The 24500-nt window shown below is 29.8% G+C and overlaps 1 protein-coding gene across 1 annotated transcript in view; it reads right to left on the bottom strand.

Annotated features, from left to right (window-relative positions):
* LOC111625562 (tyrosine-protein kinase PR2-like) overlaps positions 1-23274 on the bottom strand; it is a 39141-nt gene extending 15867 nt beyond the window's left edge. Inside the window, exons 1-8 of the mRNA XM_023368725.1 lie at positions 23079-23274; positions 7172-7425; positions 6906-7100; positions 4138-4287; positions 3856-4047; positions 3683-3780; positions 3465-3591; positions 9-158 (exon numbers count right to left, since the gene is read on the bottom strand). Of these exons, the coding sequence (XP_023224493.1) occupies positions 9-158; positions 3465-3591; positions 3683-3780; positions 3856-4047; positions 4138-4287; positions 6906-7100; positions 7172-7402 (1143 nt within the window). The 5' untranslated portion in view covers positions 7403-7425; positions 23079-23274. The remainder of the gene's footprint in view (positions 1-8; positions 159-3464; positions 3592-3682; positions 3781-3855; positions 4048-4137; positions 4288-6905; positions 7101-7171; positions 7426-23078) is intronic.
* Positions 23275-24500: the final 1226 nt, after the last annotated feature.

Here is a 24500-nt window from a genome sequence, read left to right as displayed (position 1 = left end):
ATTCTTACTTCTGGTAGAGAGTTAAGAATGTCGACAAATTTCGGACGTTTGTTTGGATCGTGCTGCCAGCACTTCAGCATAAGAGTGTAGTAATCTTTAGGACAATATTCTGGCTGTTCGAGTCTTTGAAAATTAGGTTCGTCAATAGCTTCTAAAATCTGAAAAAGTTTGTTAAGAAACACTTAAAATTAATATACTGTATATATATATACAGTACAATGATATTAAAGTTACATGTATGGTATTGCATACAAGGCCTGTAAGTTGTCCGTTTAGTACCAGTTGATCAGTTACACATACAATATTGCATACGACTTTACAGATCTGGTATGCATTACCGTACATATAATGTAAATGTCATTACAAATTCTCACTGTATAGTAACTTTTCAGATATCACTGTGTTAAATTTAACTACTGTTAATTAATTTATAATGAATCATTGACATTTGAAGTTTAAAAATTAATTTTTTCTGATTTCATATTGCCAATAACATTAAAATCAAAATTAATTTTGTGAATTCATTCTTGTTACTTTCATTTTCAAGACTTTCAATAGGGATTGTGATCAATGTGAATGTATATAATTTCAGTAAAAGATAGACGTCAGGTGCAATCTCTCATCTAAATGAATTATTAATTAAATAGATAAGAGATGATATCTAATGTCTACCTCTAGTACCAAGTTACTAGTTTCTAATTATTAATTCGATAAAAGATATTTGTGAAAAGTGTTACACAGTAGAATGTGACTCAAAAAAAATCATCATAATGCATAAAAATTCACTTAAAATAATGTTTTAGAAAGAAAAAATGAATATAAAAAGAACCAATAAAGGGATCATCACAACAATTTTGTTAAAAAAATTTTCATGTACTTATTAAACTAATTGGAAGAATTGTGTTATAGCAGCAGTTCTCAAACGTTTTTGGATTTTTCAGCACACTGCAAAACGTGAGAAATTTTTTCAGTGCGCTTCATGTACGAAATTATAAATAGCTGTATACTATAATAATTGCTAACTTACAGTTTTAACCTTGCTATTAGTTTATCATAGACGTAATAAATTTATGTACAAATCATTTTTTTCTCATTTAAAAAATATAATTTCTGACATATGTGGTATATTTTGCCATCTCTTTTGGCATAAAAGTGTGCCCTGGTGCATTGTTTGAGAACCACTGGGTTATAGTATTATTCTTAGTTGTTTTTAAATGGTGGATTGGAGCATTGCGTTAAAATACGCAATGCTCCAATCACTTATTTTTTATTATAGCTTACACATTAATTTAAATAGAAACAAAATACACAGATGAATAGATCAAACATTAAAAAGTAAAATATGGCATTTTCTAAGATGCTGTGGCTTTGCATTTCAATTGTATTAAGTGTTTGGATCACCACAGTTCTTTGTATAGTAGACCATATTCACATCATATATATATTCATTCTGTGCAAATTTTAAACAAGTATTCTTTCAATAACTAATTAAAAAAGTAGTTTTATGTATATTATACTTTTCTAGCTGTTATAACAAGCCATGGGAAAGTATTGTAATCGTGTCAAATTCAACCTTAGTTTTTTGCATAGCTTGACAGTTTGAGATCCTTGAAAAAAATAATAAAAAGTATAAAAAAAATAAATAAATAAATTCCATCTGGCACAGCATCTTACATATAGGAGGCATCAATGCTAATAAATTTTGGAGTACCGAATTCAAGGGGATGGAAGACAGAGAGGTCATGCATCATATCTTGAGTATGGTCATACTAAAAGAAAATTTTACTTGTTATTGGCATTTAGAATTTTTAAAAAATCTCATCTCTACCCTCAAAATATGTTAAAAGGTATAACACACAATAATTTGAAAAGTAAGATAAATGCTCTTTTACATTCTTTTCAAACTGCAGTTAAATAATAATCAAACATCAACAAAAAAAAACCTTTAAAATGCAGCTTTTTATTAACTAATCAAATGGCCAAAAACGTTCGATTAGTTAATAAAAAGCTGCATTTTAAATGCTTTTTGTCGACGTAATATAAATCGCAGATCATCAACAAACAATTTTACGCGAATGTTATTATATATTTGTGTAATTGTTATAACATAAAATGCAATTTCAGTACAAGACAAGTGATGAACGATAAGACAAATGACAAATGATAAAACAAACTCAGCAGGAAATAGACTCACTCCATTGACAGTTCAATAGTTCACATCAGACAATAAAAACAGGTCACACAGGATCGAGTAATCCGTTGGAAAAAATTCAAGAATACAAATAGAATGTGCTATTATATAAAACACCTATTCTTCATATGACATCCTCATTAATAAAAATTAAAATAAATACAAAACTCGGTTTAAAATAATAAACTTTCTAAATTTTAAACAAGGGAGAAAACGTTTAAGGTTACAATATTCAAAAATTAAAAAAAATATCATCAATATCTCTATAAATACATTTCACTTGATATAATTTATCATCATCAAACAAGCTTTAAAGCAACCAAATATTTAAACAGAAAATTATTCACAATTACATAAATTTAAGACTCTAATTAATTTATTTCTGTGTAAAAAATTAACAGAATCAAAGAACTGAAAATGCTTTGATTATGTTAATTTTTCAAAATATTTTTATCAATTCAGAACCGCTTCTTGTCTGACTGTTCAATATTATATTTATAATAGCTCTAAGACTGCTCTTTAACCTCTTAATTTCTACATTACTGTGGAAGTTTATGACTGGAACCATTACTATTATTATCTAATATTTTTAAAACTAACAGAGTAATATTAATATTTTCTTACTTTGAAACTAGCAAGCATTATAGAGAAAGCTAATGGATCTTGTGTCTGTTTAATTTAAACATTGTTTTGTCAATACTTCATTTTTTATTGTCAAAATTATAAAGGTTAGTTTACATGGTAGAAATATTGCTGATATTTTCTCACTTAAAACTGTAATATGTGGGGATCTTCTTCATGTAAACAAACTCAAGACTTGACTATCTTGGTTCGACAAGTTGCAACTGTGTTGTGGAAAATCTAATTTGTTGGATTTTTCACTCATTGTCGCACTTTTGTTTCTCGAGAGTGGCAAGAGTACGATCTAAAATGTGATTACATTCATTGTGTTGCATCGTTAAACCAATCAACAACAAGCCTGTAATCACATCAGACTGTACTCTCACCATTTGAGAAAACTGAATGATCTTCTGCATGCTCAAAATAACTCAGAAATCATAATTTAGTGCATTATATAAACATCTGAATTACTAACAAATCTTGTCAGCATGTTTTTGAATGCTACAAAAAGTCAATAGTAATTGCTTTTAAGCAGCTTCATCTTACTTTGTTTAGTATTAAGTACAGTATAAACCACCTTAAATACCATAAAAGTAAGATGGAACTGCTTTAATGAATAGCACATACTTGGCAATAAATAAAATAAACATACCTGCTGACCCGTTAATGCAGCCCATGGTTGAAATCCGTAACTGAACATTTCCCATAACGTCACGCCATAAGCCCAAACATCACTAGACGAAGTAAACCTTAAATAATTGATGCACTCTGGTGCACACCTAAATGTCAAATAATCAAGTTTTAATACAGTAAAATTAATCATTTTTTTTAGATTAATTAATGAACGGCTAAATTCAAAATAGATATTACCATGCAATTGGTAATTTGAGATTCACATTAAAATTTGTTTGATAATAATCCTTTCCGACTCCTAATGCTCTTGACAGACCAAAATCACTAATTTTAACCTAAATTAAAAAAATATATATATACAAGTTAGGGAACGAATACATTCGAATTAACGTTTTTTAATGTTTATTAACCTTATTTTTAGCAAAAACTAAAATATTTCGAGCAGCAAGATCCCTATGAATGAGGCGTTTGCTTTCTAGATATTGCATTCCGTCGCATATTTGAAAAGCAAAATCACAGAGAGAAATAATCGGGAAACTGGGCCTTAATGCTGGTTCTTTCAAGCATTCGAGTAACGATCTCAAAGGTGCTAGTTCTGTAACCTGCGAAAAGAAAATCACAAATGATATGAATAATCTATTCGATGCATTATATATTGAATTGTATTGAATAAACTTAGACGTAGATCTTACCAACATCAATGCTTTTGTATCTAGAACCACGCCGTACAATCTAACGATATGTTCATGGTCAATTGTATGCATGATGGCTGCTTCCTTTAAAAACTCCATGTGACTATTCTGAATTCTTTCCTTGCTAAGACATTTAATAGCCACTTGTATCTATTCACAAAATAAAAATTAAAATCAGTTTTTTAGTGAATGATTATTTTTTGGTGTAATGTGTTTAGAGAAAAGACTATATGTTGTCCAATCTTTAAAATAAAAATCAAAAGATGTACAACAAGAATCAAACAATAGTACGGTACACTCCAGTATGCATTGATGTCAGCCACAACCGATACACCAGTGAACCAGTTACCGGAATATCTGGCAGCTTAACAAGATAACAGAAGGAAACGACACTATATTGGCATTATTTTGAGTTAATACAATTGAGTAATAAAAATTGTGTTTATAATATAACCGTGGAAGTGACCATACCAATTTATTAGAGCTCGGCCATGTAACGCATGTCGGTTGCTGCACTGATGAATGTGTTGGTGAATATTGCAACATATTTTAGTACATTGTGGTTCACCAATGTGTCGTTTGATACATACTAGAATTTACCCAATGTCAAGAGACATTGTGCTAAACACAGAGTTTTAACAATATATTAATAAACAGTGTAGCTGCAAGATAAGAGTTTTAGACAGTATCTTCTAGCATTAAGCACACTGTCTATTAGAGGAAGATAAGGCTTATTTTAAACTGAAAACTTACACATACTCAGCATTGTCACTCTTATGATGTGTTGAAATAAGTTGTAAGTGTGTCGAGTGTTACATTATTGTTCAAATAATAATAAAGTGGAAAAATTAACCTATTGATTCCATTAATAGTCACTCTCTAATAGTAAGCACACTAATAAACGGTGCCGCTACAAGATGAAAAGTATTAGACAGTATGCTCTTTATTAGAATAAATACAGCATTTTATATTTTAAGAAATTACAATATTTTGAATAGTTTTAAGTGCACTTTATTACAATAATTTTCAAAGTATTTTAAATTTTATTTTTTAATTGAAGGCCTTACTAATACACTTGCTTTCAAGATAAGTGTTAATGGCATTAAGTAGACAGAAGGTTAGAAGGTGATAATTTTCGGCCATAAAAATTTTAATTAAAACATCTTTTAATGTTTTGTTTAAAGAACTATAAAATGGACTTTTCTCCACACGATTGCTTATAATTTACACAAGGATACCACATTAAAAAATAAGTAAAGGACACACAATGTTATTTTATTGCAATGAATAACAACTTTCATTTCCACTAACTTTATAATATATAATTGACTAATTCTTTACTATTAGTTGACCTTAAATAGAAAACAAAAAAACAGAAAAGTTTCAATTTAGCTTCAGCAACTGAATATATTCCATATGGACTTTAGCGGTAATAAATCATACTTAAAATCCATACTATCTGCAGATTCCTAAGTATGAGAAAACTAGTATAGAATGGATACGTTAAAGGCATTTCTCATATGTAACTTTTCTTGCTAAACTGGCATTTATGGCCTTCTTGAAAGTGACAAAAGTATTGCTTCTCTTAACCTCATCTTTGTTAGTACAGATTATATGACATAAACCATAGGCTTAAAGGAAAGCTGCTTTGAAACAACATTTACTAATTATCAATACCTGCCAACAGAGGAACTAGTTGTTGTATTTTTAAACTTACAGAAGTGGTAAAAAATAACCTCTTAAAATGTAATAATGTCAACCAATAAAATATCCAATAAAGAAACGAGAGTTGCAATGTTTGCTGAAGAGATTTAGACTTGTCTTCACTGGAATAATTAGGAAACAAGACAAATTTACTGTTTTCTATTATTGTCATTGTCACTAGATGACACTATTACTTTCCTGAAATTGTCCAGTCCATGTGCAGGTTCGCGATTCTCAGTTTTTGTATAATTTAGGTCTTCTAAAAGTGAGAAGAGTTCTCATTGTGAATATCCCTGTTATATACTAGAGGTTGAGGCCGAAGTTTTAAACACGGAAACGTGTATGTCGGACGTTCAGCGCCACTTTCCTGTAAGCCTAGAAGTTTGACAATAGTCATTGGAATGATTCCACTGACTATCCAAACACCATTGTCAAACTACTAGGCTTACAGGAAACCGGCGATGAATGTCTGACGTACATGTTTTCGCGTTTAAAACTTTGGCCTCAACCTCGCTACTATGTTTATTAACATTTACTTAATACATACTTATTTTATTAACTTGTCAATCATACAGTGTGATTGTAAAGCCCTCTCAGTGAACCAAACCCATGTGACTTGGCTGAGAAGTGACAAATATCTTATCAACTCTTTCAACTTGTGGTCTGCCTATGACATCATTACTTCAGGCCTGGAGCTCCTCTCGTTTCCCACTTGCTGTGAAAGAACTTTATAATCGCACAGTATACTAAGAAAAATCATAAATGTTAGACAATTCTATACAACAGAAAAAAAAAGACATTTAGATCAAATTACAAGTTGCATGTTTCCCTCACTAGTACACAGTGTTAATGATACACAATGATATCTACTTAGAAGTTATATTTGAAATTATGTAACGTCGATGCTGTCGGCAAACATGGTTACACCTTTCGACGGTTAAAGTCAAGTTTCAGCTTTAATTTAAATTGCTTCTACTCTCGGAATTCAATTACTTGATATAGTTTAAGAATATAAGTATTTGAAGAACAGACATTTAAAGTGTTTGTATAGCATAAACACTTACCCTTTCCCCTTCTTCGTTAGTCCAAACACCCTGTTCTACGACTCCGAATTCTCCAACGCCCAATTCCTTATTAATTACGATGCTATCGGCAGATATTATATGCTTGCTCGGAACTCTTACGTTTTTATCAATGTTCGAATCAACTAACAATATGGAAGAGCTGTCCAGATCCTCTTTAAACTTTGGCAGAATCATCTACACAAAAGGATCAATTGACATTATACCAAAAGTTACTCACAAAAACGTTTTAAAGATAAGAAATTCACCTTCTTTATCTTCTTCAAGTAAGTAGGAGGATAATATTTGTGAAAAAATTTACGTAATCGCCTCTGCTCGGGTTTGCTCATACCCAACTGTAACAGGTCTTCTTCCTCGACGTACTTCAACTGAGATATGCTATTCACTTTTAAATCTGTTTTTAACGAATTGTAATAATGAGATAATTCGGCCTCCATCAGGAATTCATAAAGACTAGGCCCTTTATTTGTCGAATCCATGGCAGAAAGGATTTAAATTTTAACTGTAAAAAAATTATTTACTATTATTATTAATAAAGTAACATTAATAATTAAAAAAAACTAAATCATTTTAAATTTTATTCTACTATAAAATTAAAACCTTTACTAAAGTATCTGGACTGTAGACGGTCGGAAAACAATTATTTCGGTATGTCAGCCAACTTTGACCCAACTCTCAATTAGGTCAGGGGTAAAATAATACACGAACCAGGCAATGCACTCTCCTCTGGCCTACAGCCAACTCAGTTTCTACCAGTGATCTAGCCACAAGATTTATTTATGTCTTTGAACTACTCACCAAAACCCAGACATAGAAGATAACTTGCAGTGGAACATTCCCGACACTCTAAAATCTAACATAGTAATTTCTATATTCCTCAAAAGACGAATAAATAAATAGCCGAACGTCGAACCGGATCGTTTACAATTTAATTATTTAGAAAAATCTAAATTTGTTAGCGTTCTAGAGGTAGAACTTAAGGTCTAGTTTTGCGGGACGTTGTAGAGTTTTGTACTTTCTTCTAACGGAGATTTATGTATAGATTAATATTTGATTAATTAAGAAAAAGATGGCTTAATTTCTAAAGCTTTTATTTCCACGTAGATAAAAAATCTACATTAAAAATAAGGATAATTTATAAAGAATTTTTACAAGCTTTCTAGAAAATTGTAACAGCTTAATTTCTGTTTAAAAGGGAGGAATTTATTACTCTTCCCTCACACTTCTAACCTATAAAAGTGAAGATTTTCTAACAATAAATTACATTTTATAGTAAAAAAAAAAACTGATTACAACACTTAAAAAAAAAAAAAAACAACTCTTTCTTCAAGACCTGTAGAAAGACCTGAGATTTCAAGCTAATTATTTAATTAATTGCGAACTTTAGGAGTTTGCCAACGACAAATTTCGAAAATAAACTTATAGGACTGTTTATTTAACATATAAATTTCGAGATGTTCAATGACTCATAGCGTTTTTTACGGTAGAGAAAGTTCAACGTTCAATCCAAACACGCGCGCTTGTATGTAATTCTAAGGCGATAAATATCGTTTCCTAAAAATGGATGTCATTGAAACGACCTCAAATCTTGTAAAAAAAAAAAAAATTGTATTATTATATCACATTTAAATAAATTCGACCTCCAAACTAGTTTCTTTTTTCTCTCTCTCCTCCTCCTAATTTTAAATCGTTATTGTCGATACATATCGCATAACTTCCGGTGTCGTGTTAATTACAAAGATGCGGTTTCTAGCTTCTGTTATACGTCACACCGGATTTTCAACACAAGAAAAAACATTATTTTCCTTCCTTATATTCGAAACAATAGACTTTTTTAATTTTTTGTGTGTCTTCGCCCATTAAAATTCCTTTAATTAATTAAAAATGTTAATTTAAATTCGACCGTTCGTTTGTCGGTCGGTCAGTTAAAAAAAAAAAAAAAAGTATTGTTTTACGTAGAAGAAGTGGCGCTAAATCGGGTGTTGCGCTAAAGCGAGGTACGTACTTCGGTTTGGATTCGGTTTTAAATAATCAACTACGTGACGTAAAAAGTTTCGATGACGTCACCATTTTCGAATTTTACAACCGGAAGGTGTGACGTCATAATTTCCGGTTGTTGTTTTTTTACACGCGCGTTTTTGTTTTTCTTTTTTTTCCTTTCTTAAACCACCGGAAAGTCTGACGTCACAATTGATTAACCACGTCACAATTATATTAATTAAAACACGTGGAATTTTTGAGATCGATTCGGAAAAAGTGGACACGTTTTAAACACGTGACTTTCTTGTTTTTCCTAATAGGAACAAAGCATTCGTAACCCCGAAGGCAGAGCGTTTTCCTTTAATAAAAGGCGGCAAGAACACGTCTTAACCTCTTATTTTTATTTTTAGACTATTTTTTTTAACGCTAATGCGGAAGCAATTACTGTATTGATATCGCCGAATCCATCCGTTCGTATGTCTATCCGTCTCATGCAAGAGTAATTCTTTCCGAAATCGCTGTCCGGGGGAGGTATTTTTCTGATTCGAGGAGGTCGGTCGGTCAATTTATATATACGGTAACCTGTGTAAACCGGACTCGTACGATACCGCTCTGGCAATTTCCGTTTTAAACAGACTTTTAGACAAGAAAATCGCTGCATTGATAAGAAATTTTTCCCGTTTGGGCAGATTTTACTGTAGACAGATGCAAATAAATAGGCTACAAAAGTAATAATTACTTTTATGTTCTTAGCTGTTTACTGTATATGTTTATTTTCAATTTCCTGGGGATATATTATCCTACAGGTTACCTTCTGAAAAAAACCCCCAGGTAATGTTATACGGGATTTATGATACTAAACTGTGACAATTCTGGCAAAATTCATTGTAAGAGTTAAATAAAAACTTAACAATCTATCAAATACTTAAAAAAATTTCAATGGGTGCATTCTAAATTCTTGGATCTTGTACTCCAAGGTGAAAACTAGAAGCCTTCACGGTGTAATTTATAGACACCGCAGAGATTTTTCAATAAAATTTGTTCTAGATAACATTTCCGATGTATTAAAGTTACTTCTTTAAAGTACATTCTTCAACCGTGCCATCTGTGTAAAGTGCCAACGAATCCTTTCCGCAAATATTAAGTAGAACCCTTCGGCATCTGCAAATTACTAAATGTACAATTTCGAATTACGGATGATATAATTCGGTGATAAGCTTTAAACGGTGATGGATCTAGCGATGGAGAAATTCTACCTGTGATCTCGGAAGAGTTGGTGACCAAAAGTGACCGGCTCGTGCGTGGGGAGAATCCCATGGATTATGTAATTATAAATTTGGTTTTAAGCTTTATTTTTGTTTGCAATAGAATTTGTTATCTAAAGGAGTAGTCACCCGAAATGCATTTGCCAAATAGTAAAAAATTTTAGTAGAAAGGTTTCTCGGTTGTTTCATCTATCTAGACACTTGAATGCTGGGGAAGCAAGTGTAAGGAATACTGCCTGATATGTCATTATAGAAGGAAGTTCACACTTATAGTTAAATATAATAATCTTTAACTCATCCTCTATGTAACCAATATAAACTTTAAATTCAAACTTTTGCATAAACTTCATTATTATATGTAATTCTCAAGTAGTTCTGTTTAGTACCACACTTGATCTTGTGTCAGTTTGAGTGAATAAATGATGATTTTAATTTGAAATTTGACTGTGTTTAATCTATTAATAATAATTCTATTAATATAATAATAATTTAATCTATTAATATAAATAAGCAATTTTTAAAATTTATATAACTTGAATAATTAAAAGTGTCATCCATGCCTAATTACGGATATTCCATCACAGCAAATCCACTATTTCTAATTTGGTTTGTCAATATATCAATACTGATGGCCAGATGGTCGCATTGTAAAAGCACTATCCTGCAACTCCGAAGGATCTAAGTTCAAGTCTGGATTGAATTCTTGGAAATTCTATGCATGGTTTTGACTTAACCGAATCAGAAACCTCACCGACTAACTTACGGGTCTCATACTCAATATCATAATGTTATAACTTTAATATTATTACAAATTTCTCCCTGCAAGTAACTTTTTGGATACCCTGTATCTTTACTGTGGCAATATTTATGTTCGGTATAATATATACGAGTGTAAAGGGTGATATTTATTACAGTAGAATGCCGATTATCTGAAATAATTCATTCTTCGGGTTATCCCAGCAGCTTATAAGGTGTTTGTTAATTTATTTTGAATTAACCTGCTGAGGTTAATTAATGAAGATAATATAATCTGATATTCATTATGAAGTTTATATTTTATAAGAAATTCTAAGAGGAAGAACATTACAAAAGTAGAACTTTTATATTTAATACCGTCACTAGAAAAGATCATTCGAATATGCTTTTAGGATGCCAAGCTGCAATTTTTAATCATCTTTTAATTTTGAAAAATTACGCGACTTCTGGTCCAGACTGGAAGTTCATACATAGTTAATTGGGACCTTTGACTCAAGCTGTCTATATCTGGTCTCGATTTCCATCTAACTCCATTCTCAAGAGTAACGAGGGACAGATGGGCACACAGATGGGCGAAAATTGCCCAATAAAATTATTTACTACATCAGGTGGTTGCTGTAAATCAAGAATTCAATATATTTATATTCTAAAGAGATTAACGAAATGATATCCTCATTAATTATGATCACGTAATTGATAAAAGTTTATGGTTCTATAAATAATGATATTAATTGCACTGAGTTGTTTGCATCCTACATACATTACAGATGCAGACGATAACATATTATACAATTATATTGTCTTTGGATTACAAGCATGTTTTAAGTATACAATGGCATATCATATATAAACATCGTAAGTGCTGATTAATTAATTTCAAATTCCTTTAATATTTATAAATGGATTTTAATAAATTGGCTGTATTTAGAATCTGTTAAGCTCCGAGGCCCTAAAAGTTAAATTAGTTAGAGGATAATCCAACACTGATGTTATGTATATACACAAATACTTAAACATTTCAGCAAAGCGTTCATGTACAGTACATTTTAACTGTTTACAATTCATTTAATGAGTTTATTTACCTATAAATTATCTGTTTTAATATATTTAAATTACTTCAATAAATTTTAATTTGGTTCTAGAACAAAGAACGAATGACAGCCCTTTAATCCAGCAATTAATTATAATCTAAACTAATTATATATAATTGACATATTAAAGGCTGCTTTTCTACTCTAGTCATGCAGTTTTAGTCATTTGCAGTCATATTTCACTTACAAGTTAGTAATTTATGTCAATTTGTTTAACAAATTTGAATATGTAATTCTATAATAATTCTCTTATAGATGAATAATTTTTATATAAAATTATTGTTGCTTATTTCTGTTGCAAAGATAATCATTGCGGCACACAGCTTTTCTACAATCCTTTGAAAAATCTCTCTTTTCCATGAATATTAAGGCAGCCGTTCTACATGATAACAAAAGAGATTAATCGACACGATCTAACGTTCGTTCACTTTTACGTAAGTTAACTCATTAGATGAAAACGTATTTTCAATTTAAATGCGATAAGTTTTAATGAGAAGAGCAACATTTTAATGAAACTAACCGTAAAAAAAAAACAAAAACGTAAACAAAGAGTACTTTTGCCTATAGTTGTTATTTAGGGTTGCTGCTTATTCGGTTAAGAACATAAATGTTCCAAAGAACAATGCAAAACGAATGATTTAAAATAAAAATACTACCTTCTTGCTCATATCCTATCTGCACCGCAACGTTGGTGAAGGAGTGAAGGGTGATGTAGGTGATTTATGTTGGAAGTATATATTTCCAGAAGAGTCGCCCAGGACATGAAGGCTGCATTGACATACGTGGCTAATGCAGGGAGTGTCCAAGAACTGGGCTAGTAATCCATCCGAGGATGTTAATTTGTTAAGATTATGGAGCCAGTAATAGAGAAAGCCAGATAGTTAAACAGGAAAAGACTAGAAAAAAAATGGAATCAAGAAACATTTATATAACCTAATATATTTAGTAATAATGAGTAAGTTTATAAATTTTTAAGACTTTGCTAGCCACGGAGTTAACTAACTTTCAATCAATAGAAAGAAACTGAACTAGAATAACACAGTAAAGAATAATTATTTTCATAAAATATTCAATACAATTCACTTTGTATTCTGATTTAAAAACAACTTATAGCTTCACAATAAGTATAAAATTTCAATCAATTAACAAACTTGATTTATGTAAAACTGAATAACTTAAAACATCCAATAATAATCATATATAGTTACCTTACCAAATATCTAGCAAGTTTAGGACAAGAAATGGTCTCAATTTTCTGGATTTTCTGGTGATACAGGATAAATATATACTTAAAATATAAAATAAACAATGGAACGACAAATGGAATAAAGTTGTATTTAACACTAGAGTTATACCAATTGTTTGCTAATCATTAATTGTACTAATCAGCTCCTCCACAACGGATTAACCATTAATTTTCGGCACCATCTGCTATTTATTCATTCTTAAACTAGAGCATTATTACATTACCAATTATTCCATATTGTTTTGTTTAGTATACTGTACTTAAAAGAATGTCTAATGTGTGGAAATAATTATGGTACGAGTCAATTAATTTATCAATTAAAAATAGAAAATCGTAACCACCTGAAATATTAAAATCATTGCACCTATTTGTTCAGAATGGCATCAGTATAGAATTACCAAGAAAGTACATAATTCATTACTTTCTTATATACTGTTATGTTCCAGCTATTTTAGGGACCATTTTAGATGTCGGAGTTGAATAATGTATATTATACTAGATAGTTTTACAATAAAATAACGGTCTCAAGTCTCTTTGGGTGATAACCCCTAAAATGATTGGAATATAACAGTATATGAGAACTAATTCATGAAAAAGGATAAGAAGCTACTCAGTAGACATAATAGCAGTGGCGTGCCATCCATGGAAGCTGTGGAAACAGCGCTTCCCTTGTATTTTCTAAAATATAAATACATATTATGTGATTATTTTCATATTTTAAAATTACTTAAAATTAATATTTTATTATAACCGCATTATGTATCTTATTACAAACTTCTATACACTTGAGAAACAATGGTAAGATTGCTATTGTATATTTGAATATAAATCCGTATATGCATATTCCCAATGAAAGCGCTGTATTGTTGAATACGGGACAGCTTCCACGACAAAAATATTTGAATCGTGTAAAGCAGCCAGATTACAGGCAGATTGCACATGTGCTTTACAGAGCACCAAACTGGCACGGTTTAGTTGGTGGATGCTACATACCAAAATATCGTATAACGCTTCCAATGATTCTATCCAGGACCGGAACAGCTTCCCTATCACCAAATGTCACTGCACGCCACTGCATAATAGGTTAGTTATACTGATCATCTGAGAATAGAAAGAGTGCCCAAGCATTTTTAATTTAATAATCCTGTTTAACTGACAAACATAGTTGTTACTTATGTGCCAATTGTGCATCAGTTTTAAGTCAATTATATCACCAACCATGCTATTTCTTTACCATTTTGCTTATCAAGCAAACATACTCATTACAATGAAATGTGAACGGGAGGCTAAGTAAGAGAGACCCCGATTTCCTTTAATATGTGAATATAAATCCTACTAATTCTTTTTTATTAGTGGTGCAATTATACTGTGCAGCGGCTAGTATACTGAATAAACCAATGTAGATTGTGTTTCTTCTTACTAATCAATGGTGACAAGGAAAAAAAATGAAACAATCCTTATTTAACATACTATATGTTAATAGTCACACTGGAACTGGTTTCATGTGATGTATACACCACAGAAACCAAAAGTAAGGTGGCAGTATGGCAAACTACAACCCACCAAATTCAAAACAAGCTGGCTTTCTAGAAGCTGGATATTTGGTCTAGGACTGTACAAACAAAACAAAGCAAATAACTGCACAGATCTCTGTTCATTCTGTTAGTTTCTTGATAAAAATTACTTCCCCTCTCATCTAATTATAGTTATATCGCTATTCTGATACTTGTTAAAATTCTGCAAGATTGGCAGCATTACAATTGGGACAAACCATCAAAGGACACTCACACTAAACTAGACGAAAACAGTGTCAGAATGACAAAGATCAGACAGTAGGAATTCTATTTATATATAAATAAGCAGTTTTGTGTATGTATATATTTCAAAATCTATTAAATTTTTAAAATAGGGTGGCCCAAAAATTAGTTAAACAAATATACATTTTTAAATAATTAAAACCAGTTTGAACAGTTGCAACTATTCTTAAAATCTTAGAATATAGAAGAATCTACTTATAATCACACTGTGACTTGTTTATACTCCTAATAATAATTGATTAATAAATAATAAAATGATGATTAGTGGAAATTCTGGTTTATTGACTCTGGAATTAAAAGGACACATTAAAGTAAGGTATAAATTGACAATTTATTTATTATTTGCCTGCTGTTTCTTCACCGTACCATCTTTAATAATAGTTATCTTCTAGAAGCTGAAATTTTTTGGTTAAAATCATACAAACACCGTTTGTACGTTTCCACCATTAACTTTACATACCGAACAAATGTTTTTGATACGTAAAGTTAAAGCTTGAAATATACAAAAGGTGCATTTGTATGATTTTAGTAACACTTAATGTATAACCAAATCATGAACAGTCACCTATTTAAACTACTGTATTGCAAATAAATAACAAAACAACTGTTTAAAGCACTGATTAAGACCGATAAATGCATGTTATCAGATATATATTAAGGTTGATAGCAGAAAAATACATCTTAAAAATGTCCATTTACTTGAACATGATAACTAACCAAACAATTATAATAAGCAAGATTTATGAAATGTATTTTAACTTATGTTTCAATGATGACAACATTATAAATTTTAGAATCATATTTATGTATAGACTACTCATCAATACTTGAAAAATTCAAATAAACAATTAACAATTCTCTGCTTTTGTGAAAATTAAAATGGAATAACTTAAATCATAGTCGTTTCGGCTAGTCCATCCTTACGGGTACTAAAGCTGCACCTCCTGAAGGCAGAGAACAGTACAAATGTATTATTTGTTTTTGAATCTGAAGCATTCGAGAATATTCTATATAATTAAAGTTAAATTTTTTAAGTATTGTGACAGTTTTAATTGTTATATAACCTTAAAGATCGAATTTTGAATTTTCTTTTCCATTTTTTACTCTAATAAAGCAGTCTTTGTGTGTTTTATTTTATGTATTTTATATCAGTATAATCAGTTCATAAATTCTTACAGAATGTTTTCTCTAGAACTGCCACTAAATTAAACATTGCTTCATAGCTATTGACAGAATATAACTTATAATTTATAAACATAACCAAAAAGTAAAACGAATAATGAATATATTCACAGAATTACAAAACAAAATACTGAATTTCATCTGATACAATCCGTAACAAAATGAATTAAGGATATCGTTCCGTAACAAAGGTCCACGTAAGCGTATTCTACCCTTTATACTTGTTAAATAATACAAAAAATCATTAAAAAATCGATAAAAATTAAAACAAAGAGTAACGATTTCCATTTATTTTTGAATATATTAAAATTCTATGATTTGTATGAATAACTGTGACTCACTGTAACAGATCTGGATACCCAACAATGACAGTTACTAGTAATTTATTTAATCTGATAGTATGAAGGTCAAATATTTCTGTAATATAAGAATACTAATGTGCACGTAACCTTGTTTTTCAGACAATAATAATAAATTCTCAGTTGGAATCGTAATGAATTAAACTTTTCACTAATTATAAATTTATTACTCTTCACTTTAATATCTCATTTATATTTAGCTATAAATTAATACATTGTTTTGGCTAAGTTAAAGAGAGGAAATTTAATTAGTGAAATTTATAAAATCTCTTGAAACTATCAAGTATATCCTATTGTAAATTTGTTTGTTACTGTTTTATTTTTATTTATCACATTAAAGATGTACAAGAACTTATTTGTGTATATCCAAATAACAAAAGTAAAGCCTTGTCATTATATATCGACTGAGATCTTTTGCCTCGCTTATATTCCAAAAAAATTCTTGAATTATTTATTAAGAAATTAGAATAAACACCTGAACTTTTCACAAGTCACAAAAAATTTACTTTATTAGAGTCGGAAACATAATAACTTCCATTTAAAACAACTTCTCAAGTATTTTTGGATTGATTAAGACCATTCTTCAAGGGACTATGTCAACAAACAGATTACTGAAACCTTTGAAGTTGCATTCTGAGAATCATTTGTATATTTTTTTTTGGTAATGTGTTCCTTAGCAAATGAAATTAATCAATATGAAAGTACTTGATACATTATGAATGAAAGTTATTATGTCTTTGATGCAAAAGTAAATATAAAGCAAATTTTTAAATGGATTTTCGAATATAAATATATACTAAAATGTACTGTACACGAAGAATTACACATATTGTATGATTCCATTGGAAGAACAAAGAAAACCTAATACTAGAATACACAAAGGAGTTCAAGTTTATTTAAAATTACATGTTTTTTTTGGGCCAAACCTTCAGATCTAGTGTTTAATTAAAAACAGAATACGTAAGAAGAAGCAAACTTAAAAATCTTTCTGATCTATTTTTAATTTCATACAATTTTATTTTCAATACGTATAGTGATTTAAGACGTAGACAAGCAATTTGAATCATCCTTTATATTAAATTACGTAATTAAAAATAAATAATGTATAGCAGGAGTTCTGAACAATTTCCATTCACATACCACCCGAGCCTTCTGTGTTTAGACTTGTAACACTGATTCTTTTTGAATATCCCTTTTGGAAGTTGTTGATATATAAAATAAATTTGATACAGTTCAATTAGTAGATAAAATATATAAAGTTATAAACAGTTATAAAGAAGTACATTCAAACTAATGATTGAAATAGATATACCGAAATCAGCGTGTTCTTCGACAATAGAATAATTCTTATTCCGATTTAAAAAAAAGTATTTTCATTTATGGTAAAGAGATGAATGAACACAGTGATGCGATCGAGTTATGAATGAATGCATGAGAGAACGTTTGAAAGTGCACACGACTGTAAAAAAAAAACGAGAAGTGTAAACTTAGCTTATACAGTGAATGATTCAGATGTGACTACTACTCATATCATATATAAATATCCAAAATAAGAACAGAAAAAAATAGAATATTAACTAATTGTAATTTAATTTTAAATCATAAAAACACTTAAATGCTTAAGTATTGATCATGTAAATGTCAAAACCATTTGAAATTCTACAATACTTGTAATTAAAATGGAAAATAAAGATGTTTTAACAGTATGAAAGCAAGTAAATCATTCAAATTAGACATCAAATTAGCATAAAATTCAACTGTTGAATAATGAATGAAAGAAACTTATATGATACTGTAAAAAATTTTTATATTAATTAGTTTTTTATAAGATGCTTGCTCAAGCAACTACTGTATACAACTTTATGAAGTAATTATATATATTAATAGTTACATAACTAACAAATTATAAATTGAAATACAGTATATATATATATATATATATTCTAAAGTCTACTTGCTTATCGACTTTTTTCTGATAAATAAAATATTAACATTTGACTTAATAATATTCGCGACATATTCGTAAATAAGTTATAGAAAATTCTATCAAGTCGAATGTGATNATATATACACAAAGCCATTTCTATACTGTTTCATAATATATACGATGCAAAAAATATTAATTGTGTTGTAATTAATATTTTGCATAATTTAAAAATAAAACACAGAAACTTTTATAACCAACTGACGCTAAAGTTAAAACAGAATAATTTAAAAATACAGTAAAACCTGTCCGAAACGAAACCTCGATAGAATAGAAACTTGCCAAACTAGAACAAAAATATTCGGTACTGTACATTTCCAGTTTACGCAGGTTTTACTGTATATTAAAGCAATAAAAATGATATTTCTGTTGCTTTATTTAACAAAATATATGATTGGTAACCAAACTGACCTTTCGTACATTTCCAGCACTACCAATTATATATTAGTTCCAGCTTTAAAGAAGAATTTTTACAAAATATATGTACATAAAAATCATTTTATCTAGAAAATAATTATAAATAACCATTTTTTTCCAATATTGCCCATAAATTCAATTTTATAAACGTATAAATTGACTGTCGAATAGCCAATAAAAGGTGTCGGCCTGCTACTCTGGAAACCTAGACTCGAGCCGGGATCGGTATTTCGACTTTTCATGGCTAGTTTGACCCAAATATGCCAGATCCCATTCCATATCACTTGGTCATTCTCATGTATTTGGCCAAATTGATAATGAGTACACAGAACAATTTTTTTCTTGTCTGTTATGTAAAAATAATCAGTTTTTTTAATGTTCACTGCAAGGATTTATAAGGATAAAGTGATTATAAATAACAAATAAATTGATCGTTAAACACTACATTTAACATTTTAATTTATTAACGAATCTTCATCTTCGGCATGTCGTAATCTGTATAATTCGAAATTATTTTCAATGCGTTAAATCAAAATATTTATAACTGGATACAGTTTTCTAACTGGAATTTTAAACAAACAACTGTACTATTGAAACTAATGTCTACAAATGCAACAAAATATCATTTTAAACAGTAAAAATTAATCTGTAAACATTAAAAAAACTCATATATTTATGTTTTTAAAATCATTTTTTAAATGTTTGTAAGAATAAAAATCTCGGCTCTTAAAAAAAAACTTCTAAATATAGATAAGAGCTTTAATCAGCAAGGATGATAATTTTTTTTATAAGAAAAATAACAGATACAGATATAGAATATCACATTTCAGGCATTTTAATCTTATAATTTATATAATATATTGCTCAATATTATCAAATTATAATTATAACTATTTATTTTTCTTAGTACAAACCTTATATACGAGTTTTCTATCCACTCACCCGCCGAAAAATATAGAGATATTTCTCGATCTCATCATGCGCAAGTCAGTTTTTTTTTTTTCCACGTAAATAAAAACAACTTTAACTATTCATGCTGACGAATAAATAAATTAATTTGTTTCTCGAGCAATGTTTTAATATTCGAATAATATTTTTATTAAGCTATTATAAATTATTAAAATATCATTATAATTACTATGCATTCACCAGTTTTAATAAAATAATTTTATTATAATTCCTCGTATGGATGACGAGATACATTCGTTAAAATGACAGTTGCAATCTTTAATATTATAAACATCTGTTAGTCATTTGGAAGAATTAAAATTCTTGTTAATTCTATTTCTTTTTTCCCTTCAAAGTATCGTAATAAATATAACAACATAGAAGAAAAATAGGTTTTTTTTAAATCAAAAGAACTGAATTTTCACTCATAAGATATTATAATTAATAATTTAAAAACTAAATTTCCTGAATTTAAATTAAAAAACAATAACGGAATTAAAATTTTATTAAATTTAGCATTAATTTACAGTAGACCCCCCATAACACCGTAGATAATTCCGTGTTATATGAATTCCATGTTGTACGAGTTACTTATATTTTACAAATACGTGTGCTGGGGTGTGAACGGCTCATGCATTTGTAAAATCTAAGTGACTCGTACAACATGGAATTCATATAATACGGAATTATCTACAGTGTTATGTGGGGGTCTACTGTATGTTCTATGATTAGGCTTTTTTGGAGTTTAGTTGCCAAAACTGACGAGATGAACAGATTATTTGTTAACACTTGCACACAAAATTATAAACATTCAAACCTTGAATCCAGTAACAAATCAGGATTAAACGTTTGGAAATCCGAGATTCCATTTGCAAATGTTTAACCCGAAGCTGGTCTTAGAAGTAGACCGAAAGCCTTTGTTACTGAATTTAGGACAGGAATGGGGAACCTATGGCACACTTGCCCAAATGGACATGTTGGGAGACATCATCTGGCACATAACGTATCGTACAATTTTGGTTTATCATCCGATCATCCTTTCTCTTAATTGGTCTCTTTAATTTTACTCTAATTAAAGCATATTCATTTCGTTTATTTAAATATTGTTATTGAAAGTCTAAAATTTCGACGCACAAACATTTTTAAAAATAAGTATGCTTACCATATGGCACACGGACTCGAAAGAGGTTTGCTATCCCTGTACTAGGATAATTCAAGGTTTGAGTGTACTGGTTTGGTAGAAAACCAAACTCTTTTACACTTGCACGTACCAATAAAGTATATTTTTAGGTTTTACTGTGTTCTAAAGTTAACATTTAATTTTAAATTTACATTCTATAACTGAGAATGATTGTACCATGACCAAAAATATTACCGAGCAAAGAATAAATCCCAGTTTATTGAACTAGGAAGTTTGGTCTCTTAAACTATGACAGTGCCAAGTTTCACACATTTGTTTGACAAGTATTTAAAGTCAAAATATAGAAATTCAAAGACATTAAAGTATATAAATATATGTCAAAATGTTTTGAAAAATTTTATTTATTAAGTATTTACTGTATCAAAGTCCCTTTTAAATAAATAATTTAAAGTGAAAAGATATTTGTATATTTTTTTAAATTAAAATAAACATTGTTAGACAAAGCTAAAATGCATTTAACATGTTTATTTAATTAATATTATTGAAGAGGTTACTTTGTTTCAGAGATACAAAAATATAATTTTATATTTTTAGCTTGTTTCTTTCAATTTGTTGAAATTCATTTTGTAAGAAACTTATTAAGATTAATTTTAGAAGCTTTTTAATATCAAAAATAATAAGAGGTTACTTCAGAAACTTCTAAAATAAATATCTAATCTCTCTTACATTATTTTATTTGTATAAAATTATAATATTTTAAACAGAAATTTACCGTAAATTCTTTAATTAGCAAGTCATTTATAGAATAAATCCTTGAAGTAACAGTAGCATTTCGAAAAGCATTCAATATCTTTCGAGCCAATCTGTTCCAAAATTAGCAACAGACGGTACACCGAACAGCGAAATATTCGAATAACTTAAATTATTATATCGCCACAATCTCAGACATTAATTTTATATAAGAAAAACAATTTATCATTACAATAAGCAGCTAATCAACGCACGATGATAAAATTTTCGATATCTGCATTACAGAATCAAAGATGCGACCTGTGCCGATTACAAAGACGGGATCTCATCCCTCTCTAAAAGCATACAAATGTATGAATAAAATCAATCAAAACAGATAAATTATTTGTGAAATTTTTTACATAATACGGAGTGAATTTTGAGCATCCGTGCCAAGTAGTCTCACCCGTCAACCCTTCTATCTGAGCTCTCTAATGCACATCAATAGGGTTCATCGATACACAGTCGGGATGTAGATATAAACAATACATAATATTCTAGATTTGGAAAAAAAATGTTCTTTAAAGCTGCATATTCTTAAACACTAAAACCGACACACAGTAGGCATGTAAATATCATACAAAATATTGTAGATTTGGAAAAAAATGTTCTTTAAAGCCCCATATTCTGAAACACTACAACCGACTCACAGTAGGCATGTAAATATCATAAACAATATTGTAGATTTGGAAAAAAATGTTCTTTAAAGCCGCATATTCTGAAACACTACAACCGACACACAGTAGGCATGTAAATATCAAACAATACACATGAAAAAATGTTTTTTAAGGCCCCATAAACTCTTAAAACACTACAATTTTGTCTTAGTTATTTAAAGTGTTAACCATGTCAATAAACTTTGTAATCAAGAAATCCATGTGAAGATATCCATATTTAATCCATATCAAAAAAAAAAAAAAAAAAAAAAAAAAAAAAAAAAAGGAAACTTTATCAGCTATTCTTAATCAAAGCAGCTGATATTTTCCAATCACAAAGACATTTCTGATTTAATTAAACAAAAAAAAGACATCAGTCTATATGCTAAATAACACTTCTATAATTCTTGAAAAACTTATTTTTCTATACAGTGACGTCACGTGACGTGTAAAAAGAAGGCAAACAAACAAAAACTTCTCACGACTTATAGAAAAAGTACTTTTAAAAAATCAGTTACACTTACTTTATATTTCGATTTAATCTTTTATCCAAATGGGAATGTTTCATGCATGAGTTAAAATATGGGACTTTTCTTTATTGTAACTGTCACATTGGAGGTTACAACGTCGCCTTTGTGACTTAAGAAAGTCACACGGGTACACACTAGACAACACACACAATCATCATCTGCCTCTTCTGCCGTCACACATAACCGGAAGTTACGTCTACTCCGAACAAGTTTACGCATTTTAAAAAAAACACAGCATATACACGGTACGGGAAAACACAAGGAAAAAAATCATTTAAAAACAATAATTTTTCGTAATTTAAGTGAAATAATAATACTAAATGTTTCTCCTTAAAGAAATTAATTAAATTGTTTTAATGTGTTTGCTATTTTAAAAAAAATATAGGAATTTTTTTTAGTTTTTCGTTCCGTTTTGTTATTAATTTTATATTATATTTTACGTAATTAATAAGTATTAATTGTTTATTATGTTTTTATAATCGTAATTTTGATATTTTGTGGTATATTTTTTTATAACAGATGGCGCCACGTTTGAATGTTAGGTTGCCACGTGTTAGTTTTGTGAAGTTTCGTTTGAGGGCAATATATTATTGCAGACAGGAAACATATAAAACGAGTAAAAATACAAAATTTTTTTTATTCATCAAACACAGGTTCTTTAAAATGATTCCAACTTACAGACTATTGGGTTCGTATACATACAATAATCGTCTACACAAACAAGCCTCTATTGTGGCAACCGACACACGACTTATAGCTAAACTTAACCTACTTACAAACTAAGGAAGGAGAAATAAAATATAGATAGGGATAGTAGTAGAATAAAGGAGAAAATACCCGGGAGTTTTCTGCCACGTGGTCTCGGATGATTCACCGTCTTGAAATTCTTAATGACTGCAGACCTTATTTTCTTTCCTCTTATGAACGTCTACGTTTTCTGAAGTTGTCTTGTGGTCTTCCCGCTTGCCGTTACTTGAACATGGGGGAACTCGATTTCTTTAGCAATTGCCCTACGTTCCTCTATAATTCAGCCGTCTTACAAGGTTCCGATACCTCTGATCTCTCACTATGCGATCAGGGTATGATCCTCCTTCGGTTTTCTATCGCAAGGTTTCTTACTTCTTGCTCGACCCCTCGGTCAGGACCACACTCGTTTTCGTCCTCTCTCGACGAAATCGCAGCCACTTCTCCTTTCTTTCACCTCGCCTCCTCTCCAGGGGGTTATTGCTCCTTTTGTCTTCTTGACATTGTTTCACAGAATCGGTGATGTCACCCGAGGGAATAGGGATTAAGGGAGAAAGTTCTAGAACAGTTAAGACAAAAGAACAGAGGAAATAGTAAGCCTAACTAAAATTAACAAAATATATATAAAACTATGGCCGACGGCCACAGTAGCAGTCTACCGCTCTAGGGGAC

The sequence above is a fragment of the Centruroides sculpturatus genome, unplaced genomic scaffold (assembly GCF_000671375.1).
Source record: "Centruroides sculpturatus isolate CEXI.00-Female unplaced genomic scaffold, Cexi_2.0 scaffold389, whole genome shotgun sequence".
Taxonomy (NCBI): Eukaryota; Metazoa; Arthropoda; class Arachnida; order Scorpiones; family Buthidae; genus Centruroides; species Centruroides sculpturatus.
This window is presented reverse-complemented; position numbering and strand designations above follow the sequence as displayed.